The sequence below is a fragment of the Achroia grisella genome, unplaced genomic scaffold, assembly GCF_030625045.1.
Source record: "Achroia grisella isolate CSIRO2021 unplaced genomic scaffold, CSIRO_AGI_Agris_v1 utg1724, whole genome shotgun sequence".
Lineage (NCBI taxonomy): Eukaryota > Metazoa > Arthropoda > Insecta > Lepidoptera > Pyralidae > Achroia > Achroia grisella.
The window spans coordinates 26171-37469 of NW_026712673.1; the positions used below are offsets into that span (position 1 = coordinate 26171).

Below are 11299 nucleotides of genomic sequence, written 5' to 3' on the forward strand. Positions count from 1 at the left end.
GTCCATCACTGACGCCGGGGCCGGGCCAGGTGCCCTCACCCTCGCAGGCCCCTGTGGTGCCTGGGAAGCAGCCGAGGGAGTCTGTGGTGTCCTCGCCGCGAGCTGCAGCAACTGTGATTGCAGCGCCTGGATCTGGCGACGGAGCTCCTTATTTTCTTTATGGAGCTCCCCAATACGCTTCTCCATATCCCGGCGCTCCACAGCCATCGCGGTGAAGTCGTTGTTGGCGGGGGCATTCACATCCAAGCCCTCCGCCAACCGCATCACAGCGCCGATGTTGTCCCTCAGCAGCTTTTGGTCGGTCCCCTTAAGGTTTCCGCACCTGCGCACCGTCTCCAGGGCAGCCACCAGCTTTTTCTGGGCCTCCGCCCTGAAGACGGCCACAGGCTGCATGTCATCTTTTGGGGGGACCTTCCCCTTCCCCACAGGGACCTCCGAGGGTCGGACGAACACTATTTCGTCCTCAAGGGCCTCCTCCCGTCCGGACGCCAGCGACGGCGCCTGCTGTCTCGCCCCAGGACTCAGGGGCACCCGGACGGTCACCCCCTTCCGGGCCGATGAGCAGGGGATTTTAGACGGTTGGGCACCACCGCCCACCGCCCCTGAAGGCCCCGGTCCGTCTGTGTGCGGCCGCTTGGACACGGCCATCCTCGAGAGCCCGTCCTCGGTCGACACCAGGCATCCGGACATCTCGTCCTCCACAAGCATCGAGCGCGTCGAGCGCGTAGAGCGCGTCGACGACGCTGAAGAGGGCCGAGATGCCCGCGACCTTGCTCGCGAGACGGGCCGCGACCTCGCCGCCGACCGCACCGTGTCGGCGTCCGCCAGTGTGACGGAGTCCGTCATGGACCAGAAGTCCAAGTCCCGAGGTAGGGATAGACACTCCTCGTCCCCCCCGGTGGGGGACGGGAAAAGGAGGGGGCTGCTGCCACCAGCCAACTCCCTTAATTTAACTGCAACGACGGTGCCACGCCCGACCTAAGTCGGGCGGGTACTGCGGAGACTAGCGCCTCCACAAGCAGCTCCAGGGTTTCCCCTGGAGCGGTCACAACAAGCAGGGGTCCCCCCCTGTCGTTCCCGGTGAATTCACCACACACCACCTCAGCGTAACACAAGAAACAACACAAAAAGAAACTAAACCTATCTTAACCTAACTAGCCTTTTTTTTTTTTTTTAACGTGTGGAAAAATCTTCAGAAGACCGTCACCCCGCCGGAGGGATGGCGAGGTGGTGTGTGGGACTTGTACCCACTAAAAAACCACACGGTGTACCTACGAGCGCCTATGCCGGAGCCAGGGGATCGCAAGTGCATTCTACCCCAGCTCCGACGGCGACGGCCCGCCCTGTAGATGTTGTAGGGCAGGCCCCATCTCGTTTTGTGGTTAGGGCGACCTATTTCGCCCTACTCCATTGTGGAGGCGTGTGGGTACACGCGCACACCTCCGGGGCCTTTGGATTGGGGGGACTGCCTCCCTCAAGGCAGTCACCCCGGCCCCAGTGGGGGATAGAGGGGGGCGGAGTTGGATACGCTCCCACCTCTAGGCCTGGCTCTTCTGCGGCGGAGGGAAGCGGGACGAGCTGACTCCCGCTCCCTTTCCGCCGCCTCCTTCCGCGAGATAACTTCCTCGCAGAAGGAGCTCACCGCCAGCCACGATCTCTCGCTACTGACCATCCTCCGAACTAAATTCGGCAGCGAGAGATCGTCCCCCACTATTCGTGTGAGGACACGGCGCTCACTCTCAAACGCTGGACATATTTCCAGCGTGTGTTGCGCCGTGTCCTCAACACCTCCGCACTCGTGGCAGCCGGTCGTCGGCTCCTTCCTCGCCACATGACACAGATACCGCCCGAAGCATCCGTGCCCGGACAGTATCTGCGTCATGCGGTACGTCAGTGGCCATCTCCTATTCATCCACCGTTTGAGGATGGGACGGACAGCCTCGACGGTCCTCAGGCCGGCCGACGGGCTCATCAATCTAGCCCGCCATTCGGTCCTGAGGATCCGCCGAAAGTCGGACCTCCGCGCTTCGATCTCGTGACCAGCGAGTGCCTCCCCCATGGAACGTCGCTCCGCGCGCCAGTGGTACACTGACGCGTGGAGCTCCGCTACCAAGTCCCACGGAGGAGACCCCGCCAGCAGACCCGCCGCTTCCCCGGATATGGTGCGGTAGCCTCTAATGGCCCTGATGGCCATGGCCCTGTGTGGCCTGTTAAGACAGGCCACATTTTCCCTACCTAGGGCCCCCACCCAGATGGGGGCCCCGTACAGGGCCATGGACCGCACCACGCCGAGGTATAGGCGGCGGGAACCTTCTCCCGGGCCCCTCACGTTTGGCAGCAGCCAGCTAAGAGCGCCGGCGGCTGCCATAAGGCGAGGGACCAGGTTCCGGAAATGAGCGCGGAAGCTCCAACGACTGTCCAGGTCAAGCCCCAAATACCTAATACAGGGCTTGACCCCCACCCTCTGGCCACTGACGACCAGCTGGGCATCCGGAGGTGGCGCGCGCCGAGGCCCATGAAAACATAGGACCTCGGTCTTCTCCAGCGCCACCTGGAGCCCAAGCCTCCTTATTCGGCCGACGACCAGTGCCACGCTTGCCGTGGCAAAGCGGGTAGCCTCCCGTAAAAAATGTGGTCAAGTTGTGCCTTAACCATTTTGTGTGTTCCATCCTTGTCAAGGGGAGTGCTAACCGTCTCTCCTTTCAATAGACACAACCTAACTAGCCTAACCTAACTATATATATACAAAACCTAACCTAGCTAATTAATAAAGAAAAGAAAGAAAGAAAAGAAATCAAATAAAGGAACAAGAAACACAATTAATTACGCTAGAACAGACAATCCGCAATCCAACCTAACATCCAAGGACTTTAGACCTATATCAATCCTGCCTTTCCTCTCTAAAATACTAGAAGCTGTGGTCCACAGACAGTTATCTGATTTTGTTTTTAAAAACAACTTAGTAAGCCCCTACCAGTCTGGTTTTCGCCCTGGACACAGCACCACTACTGCTCTTCTGAAAATTACTGAGGATGTGAGGGAAGGCATGGACCAATCTAAATTAACAGTTCTCGTTTTAGTCGATTTCTCTAATGCATTTAATACCGTTGACCATGATGTCTTACTCGCTATCCTTTCACATCTTGGGATTTCATCGTCAGTTGTTAAATGGTTTAGCTCCTATCTTCGTGGACGTCAGCAGGCAGTTCGTGCCAATCAGGCATTATCGGATTGGTGCGATCTTGTTACTGGTGTTCCTCAAGGCGGTATTTTGTCTCCATTACTTTTCTCTATCTTTATAGATTTTATTACTAAAGTTCTTAAATGCTCTTACCATTTGTACGCAGATGATCTCCAGATCTACTCCCAGGCTGTTGCGTCGGAGCTCAGTGATACCATCGGCCAATTGAATATTGATCTTGATCATATACTCAATTGGTCCAAAAAGTTTGGTGTTGCTGTTAATCCCTCCAAATGTCAGGCAATAGTCCTCGGAAGCAGTAAACAACTAAATAAAATTAATTTCAACACTTTACCTCCTGTTCTATTTAATAAACAACCAATTGCGTATAGTTCTCAAGTAAAAAATCTCGGTTTAATTATAGACAGTACTCTAAGTTGGAACAACTATGTTAGTCGTAAAGTCACAATTACACTGCGTAACTTATATAGATTGAAAAACTTTCTCCCTATAAGTACTAAAACTCTCCTTGTCCAATCATTAGTTCTCCCCACTCTTGATTATGCTGATGTGTGCTGTTCTGACATGAACGTAGACCTTTTAAACAAATTGGATCGGCTTCTCAACAATTCTATCCGCTTCATTTTTAACTTGCGCAAATTCGATCATATCTCTTCTTTTCGTTCACAGCTTAAATGGCTACCTATCCGTTATCGTAGAAATGTTCGTATGCTATGTACTCTCTATTCTTTTCTATATGATTCTAATTCTCCTGATTACATTAGCAATCAATTTCATTTCCATGGGGACAACACCATTCGCTCTATTCGCACGACCAGAAAATGTTTACTTCATATCCCGGCTCATTTGTCCGGTTTCGTCCACTATTCTTTCGCCGTTCAGGCTATCAAACTTTGGAACGACTTACCCCTTGATATCAAGACCGCCACGAGTAAGTTTTCTTTAAAGCGTAAATTGCGGGAATACTATTCCAGCTTATAACCTTTCTATTATGTAGAATAGTTTTCCATTTTATCTTTTTGCGTGACTCATTGTTATTTGTACATCTTTTCTATGTTATAGTTGCTGAATTTGTTTTTTTTGTTATGGTCTATCTGCTGTTGCTATTTCATTGTCAGACTATGAAGTATGTTATATGTATGTATAAGTTATATGATGTGTATATGGTATATTTAGGTATGTATTTTATTCATATTTATCTATAGCTTTATATATATTGTATGTATTTGTATATGTATGTTTACATGTACTTACGTTTAGTAAATATATATTATTTATGACATAGGCATTATTTTTCTTATTGATTTTATTTGCACCGCCTACAGTTTCTCTGCACAACCTGTGGTTGACTGGTAGAAAATGCCGTAAGGCGTTAAGTCCGCCATATGTACTTTTACCTTGGTATTTTGTGCATTGAAGTTATATAAATAAATAAATAAAATAAATAAATTTTCGGGGCGAGGAGCTCACCGTTCATCGCACACAGCGTTCGAGACAGGAACGCGGCAGAGCACCGAGAGTCGCACCCGTCAGCGTACACCGCCATAACAAGGAACCACTACATGGACGACTGGGTCGATAGCTTTGACTCCGAAGAGGAAGCAGCCCGCGCCATACGAGAGGTAGTAGAGGTTCATGGCGGGATAGGATTCACGCTGGCGGGTTGGAATACAAACCGACCGAGCCTGCTAGAGAATGTGAGTGAGGACCAGCGAGCGAGGACGCCGAAGGAACTGGGAGCCAACGCACATCCATACGGAAAGACATTGGGGTTATTGTGGATGTCAGCCGAAGACCAGCTGGCGTTCAACACCGGCATGCCACGCGTCCCACGAGAAGTGAGGCACGGCACGCGGATACCGACGAAAAGGGAAGCCTTAGGAGCGGTGATGTCATTGTTCGACCCGCTCGGGCTGCTGAGCCCTTACACCATCACGGCAAAAATCATCTTGCAGGCGCTGTGGGTGCAGAAGGTCGAATGGGATGACTCTCTGCCCGCCGAGGAAGCGCGGATGTTCCAGGAATGGAGAGATGACTTAGCCTATATAGAGGAACTGAGATTGCCGCGATGGTATGGCACGAACGACAGCCAACGGTCGCAACTGCACGTATTCACGGACGCAAGCGAACAGGCATATGCCACAGCCGCGTATTGGAGGACGGAACGCGAGGATCGTAGCGTTAACGTCGTCCTGGTAGCAGCCAAAGCGAGGGTAGCGCCTATGAAAGCGCAGAGTATACCCCGGATGGAGCTTCAGGCGAGCCTGATAGGAGCCCGACTGGCCGCTGACATATTGAAAGAACATAGTCGCGAGGCCGAAGTCTTCCTATGGACGGACTCGAAAACGGTGCTACACTGGATAAGGAACGACACCGTCAGATATACTCCATACGTGGCTCATCGTTTGGCAGAAATCGCCGAACTGACGAAACCGACACAGTGGCGCTGGGTACCGACTGCCCACAACGTAGCCGACGACGCGACTCGCGCGGGATACACACAAATGACCGCTGCCGACAGATGGTTTGTCGGGCCGGCATTTCTGTACGCTCCGGAGCAAGAATGGCCTCATGAGAGCGAGCCCGTCCCAGCAGAGATGGTAGCACACGTCAGGAATCAGAACAGAACCCGTGATCGACATTGCACGGTTCTCTTCATATGACCGAGTGAGGAGGACCATGGCGCAAGTGCTACTGTTCGCAGATAAATGCAGGCGACGGGCACAGAAGCTAGGCACAGAGCATTTCGCCAAAGCGGAGCAACTAATAATACGGCAGGCGCAACAGGACAGTTTCCCGAAGGAAACGCGGTGTCTACGCGAAGGAAAGACCGTAGACAGGACAAGTCGTCTGTTCCGCCTGGATCCCGTTTACAAGGATGGCATAATACGCTTGAACGGACGTATAAACGCAGCACAGGTGCCGCTAGAAATGAAGAATCCACCCATACTGGACGGAGCGCACCCGTTGGCGCAGATGATGATTAAGAGAGAACACGAGCTACATCATCATGCCGGCAGAGAACAGACGGTGAACACCCTGCGCCAATACGTGTGGATGCTGCGTTTAAGGCCGACCGTCAAGACCGTATTAGGCAAATGCACAACATGCGCCGTACGCCGGAGGAACCCCGACATCCCAGTGAAAGGGAACTTGCCAAAGGAGCGACTCGACGCATACGCCCGGCCGTTTACAAGATGCGGTATGGATTGTTTCGGGCCTATGTGGGTGACGATAGGTCGCAGGCGAGAGAAGCGATGGGGGCTCCTATTCACGTGTATGGTCACCCGGGCCGTGCATATAGAACTCATAGCGGGGTTATCGACCGACTCTGCTATAATGGCGATACGACGCATGGCAGCGCATCGCGGCTGGCCACGAACCTTTATGTCGGACAACGGAACGAACTTTCGCGGAGCCGACGTGGAGCTTACGACTGCGTTTAAGGAATGGCTCCCTGAACTGGAAAAGTACGTCAGCAACAAGAGGATAAACTGGCGGTACAGCGACCCGGGCGCACCGAACCAAGGAGGAGCGTGGGAGCGACTGATAAGGAGCGTGAAGAGAGCGCTAGCAGTGGTACTGCACGAGCGGGCGCCGAGAGAAGAGGTGCTCGCAACGCTAATGACGGAAGCAGAACACACCGTCAATTCACGCCCCTTAACCCACGTCTCAGTGCGACCCGAGGACGAAGAGGCGCTGACCCCCAACCATTTTCTGATGGGCTCAGCCGTCGGCCGTGGCGCGCAGCACAGGCGCTCGCGGATAGATTCTGGCAGCGGTGGTTACGAGAATACCTACCGACGCTGACGCCCAGAGACGACGTACGACGGAGCACGGCAAACATCAAGCCGGGCGACATGGTTTTAATAGTGGACGGCCTGCTACCTCGCAATCTGTGGCCGCGCGGGCAAGTGGAGCGCACCTATGAGGGGCCCGACGGCGTGGTGCGAAGTGCGGACGTGAGGACGCGAGGGGGAATTTTTCGAAGGCCGACCCGAAGGCTAGTGGTCCTCCCTAGGGATAAGGGCTGCGAAGATCTGCGCCGGGGGAGGCTGTTGCGGACCACGAGTCGGCATCGAAAATATGTAAATAAATTTTGTGTATAAATTTGTATTTTTCCAGTGTTTTGACTATTGTTTAGGTTAGACTATTGTTTGTACCATATACCCTTTGTAGCGGCATAGATACTGTGAATTCTATGTCCGCCCATTGTGTAAATTCTTAGGGATCACAGCTTTAGTGTAGCCTGAACATGTGGCATTTAGTCGCACGTGGTTTTTTGTAGTTTTTTGTATTGTTACTATTGTATTTAATTTTAAATGTGTGCGTATTCGCTGTTCCGGCCCGTCGGTCACCGACATGTGCAGGAATTGTCGGGAGGGTGGGACGGCCGACGCGCACAGCTCGGCGGGGGTGGGGAAGGACGCGCTCGCGCGCCCGTAAAAGGCGGGTTGGTTCTCGATCGCGCTCTCTTACGCATACGCCACCGACGAAGAACCACCGCCGGCGCAACGACCAAGAAAACCCCACTCCGGCCGGCCGACCCATAGAATAAGAAACAAATTGAAATACAGTCCACATATTTTGAAAATCGAAGATCTTTTAATTGTGTACCCCACAGCAGTGGTCCCCTCGATGATTGATAAACTGCTCTCTGGACTCGATATATATAAATGGGCTGGCCCAGATTATATGTCAGCATATTTTTTAAAAGCTTGTTCTAAAAATTTATCCATTCCCATTTGTTTATTATTCCAACGTTCTCTGGCCGATGGAATAGTCCCTATAATTTGGAAATCTACCTTTATAACCCCTGTTCACAAAAAAGGTCCAAAGAATAGAATTGAAAATTATAGGCCTATTTCTAAATTATGTCACATAGCTAAAATATTTGAAAGATTAATATATAATCAACTCTATCCAGCGGTAAAAAATTCCCTACATCACTTTCAACACGGGTTTATCAGTGGACGGTCTACAGTGTCCAATCTTGTTCTATTTAATGACTATTTGACAGAAGCCATGGATGATGGACACCAAGTAGACGTTATTTATACAGATTATAGTAAAGCATTCGATCGCATTGATTATTGTTTGCTTTTATCTAAGCTTCAGTATGTAGGAATTAGGGGCGATCTTCTTAGATGGTTCTCGTCATATATTGATAATCGTTCTCAAGCTGTTGTAGTCAATAATTATGTTTCAAGCTGGGTTTCTATCCCCAGCGGCATTCCTCAGGGTTCATTATTGGGTCCTTTATTATTTATTATTTTCGTCAATGACATCAGTAAATGCTTTCATTTCTCAAAACTCCTGTGTTTTGCTGATGACATGAAAATTTTTTCTAAAATATCAAATCTATCTGATAATGCAGCTATTCAGTCTGACTTACATAGACTAGACAACTACTGCGTCACTAACAAGTTAGATTTGAATCCTTCGAAGTGTTTTTCGGTTACATTTACACGCAAACTTAACTCTATTCATAATAATTATTTGCTTAAGGGTCAACAGCTAAAAAAAGTATCGCAGATAAATGATTTAGGAATAACACTCGATTCTAAATTAATATTCGACACACATATTAACAATATTGTTAATAATGCAATGCGCACCATGGGATTTGTTATGCGTAACTCCAGCTGCTTCGTACAAGCTAAAACTTTAAAAATACTTTACTGTACACTGGTGCGCAGTAAGTTGGAGTATGCATCTCAGATTTGGAACCCCAGATATGATACGTACATTGCACGTATCGAAAATGTGCAGAAAAAATTTGTCCGTTTTCTTGCCTACCGTATCAAACAGCAATTTGACTCTAAACAGTATATTAGTATGTGTAAAAAATACCACTTACTTACCCTTGAGAAACGCCGTGAAATTGCTGATATCATTTACTTGATTAAAGTAGCCTCCGGTGTCATAGACTGTCCTGAGTTACATTCAAAACTTAATTTTAATGTACCAGCTAAACGTTCCAGATTTATTTCCTCTATTTCTATACCTGTGTCATCTACCTATAGGCAAAACAGTTATATATAGCGAGAAAGTAATAACTTCAATAGATTAAGTAGGGTATTAGATATTGATTTGTTTTCCGATGGAATATCTTTAGCGAGGGCCGTAATGAGCAGGCAATTCTTTGAGTTATAAGTATTGAATTTAATGTTATGTTAGGTGTAACTTCCTGTGGTGGCGCCACCGTCGTGCGGCGCGTCTATAAAAGGCTGCGAAACCCGGTGTGCGTCCTACCCGCACCCCATACGAGCCGGCGTCCCTCAGGGCGCCGTCCTCTCTCCGATGCTCTACTCGTTGTACACCAACGACATCCCCAAATTCTCCGACTTAAAAGTCGAAATATCGCTGTTTGCCGATGACACGGCTCTCTTTACATCCGCCAAGTCCCGTGCGACAATAGCCAGACGGCTTCAGAAAGCCGTAACGATACTGGGCGAATGGTTCCGTCGGTGGCGCATAGAAGTCAATCCCGAAAAAAGTGCAGCAGTGTACTTTAGCAGGGAATTCGACTCTATGAATCACCCGATCGAACTATTCGGCCAAAACATCCCGTGGGTTTCGAAAACGAAATATCTCGGCGTCACCCTAGATAGGAAACTAACGTTTCGTCCTCACATCAAGCGTGTCCGCGACCGAGCCGCCTTTATACTAGGGCGACTCTATCCTTTTATTAACAAGCACAGTAAAATGTCGCTTCGCAACAAGCTGACATTATACAAGGCTTGCATCCGTCCCATCATGACCTACGCTAGTCCCGTATTCGCCCCCATACCCTACTGCTTAATCAACAGACTGCAGGTCATTCAGAATAGGTTTCTGCGTCGAGCCACCGGTGCGCCGTGGTTCGTTCGCAGCGTAGATCTCCACCGCGATCTTAATCTGCCCTCCATCAAGCAGTTTATGAAGGAAGCGTCTCGACGCTACTTCGACTCTGCCCAATCCCACCCTAATCCGCTTATAGTCAGTGCGGTCGACTACGCACCGAGGAGTAATATCCGACATACGCGACAACGTCGCCCGAGGCACGTTCTCATTGACCCCGACGACCCCATAACGGCAGGTAACCTCCCCACGGGCCCACCCGTTCCACCCCGACCACACTTTTACACACACACACGACACCGTCCTCGCCGGCGAAGACGACGACCTCAAACACACAATATCGCGCATTCAACCGGGCGCCTGTGCGCGCCCGGGCGCTCCACACCGGCGCCCCCGGGCGCCCCTCCGATCGATCCCCCGTCCAATTCAAACGGGGATCGAAATTACGACGGCCTGAGCCGAGGTTCGAACCCCTAGTGGTGCCCTCAGACTAAAGTCGTATCCGTCGGGCAGGAGTTGGCCTTCAGCCGCTCCATAAGTCCTTCCGCGGGTTTGGAGTGCCATCTGCACTCGCCCCATAACGTCCGGTGAAGCTGTAAAGGCCAGCTACGGCCAACAGCATTAGAGTAGTCCGAAAAAAAAAAAAAAAAAAAAAAAGTGTGCGGTCTCTTTTGGTCGACAGACGTGCTCTCGAACGAATCTCCGTATCATACCGTGTTTGCTTTATAAGTTCTTTTACTGATTTTGTTAAAATTAATTATACGATTTGTTATAAGTTTCTTTTATTTAATTAAATTTAAAGCATATTCCTAACATCAGAAGTGGGATTCGAGGCCATTTTGGTCGCGAATAACATTTTTGACTAAGGATTGATTACATGTCGAGTAGAAAACGCCCATCGTTACGAGAGCACGCGTCTCCGTTCTCCACCTATCAAATATAGGTGAACTAGCTGCGTTAATGGACGCAAGTCTCAACAATTGGTGTCGCTGGAACAACGTGCGGTAGCTCAGCGAAACAGGGGTTCGCATATAGCTGCCGACGTAGATGCTGACGACGTGCCTGCGCCGGCACCGGCCCCGCCGCGCTGTCGCCGCCCGCGCAGACAGTCGGCGCGCCAGCCGGACCCGCCAACGCGGCGCCAACGTGCGCACCTGGTGGGGTGGCGCGATCGGTTGCTACCTCAACAGACATTACGAAACGTCTTATCGACGCTTAATGTCATGAATCTGGTGAGATCTTTCCATTTTTATA

The 11299-nt window shown here is 50.4% G+C and overlaps 1 protein-coding gene and 1 non-coding gene across 2 annotated transcripts; one reads left to right on the plus strand and one right to left on the minus strand.

The window, feature by feature from the left end:
• Window positions 1–2623: 2623 nt before the first annotated feature.
• On the minus strand, window positions 2624–2713 carry LOC131841477 (U6atac minor spliceosomal RNA). Its single transcript, XR_009357452.1, has one exon. It is a non-coding gene; the product is annotated as a U6atac minor spliceosomal RNA (small nuclear RNA).
• Window positions 2714–5881: 3168 nt separating this feature from the next.
• On the plus strand, window positions 5882–7012 carry LOC131841463 (uncharacterized). The gene has a single exon (XM_059189782.1). It carries the CDS (start codon window positions 5882–5884, stop codon window positions 7010–7012), a length of 1131 nt encoding a protein of 376 aa, XP_059045765.1.
• Window positions 7013–11299: the final 4287 nt, after the last annotated feature.

Coding starts and splice junctions, on each gene's coding strand:
- LOC131841463 (XM_059189782.1), top strand. CDS start 5,882: ATGGCGCAAGTGCTACTGTTCGCAGATAAATGCAGGCGACGGGCACAG.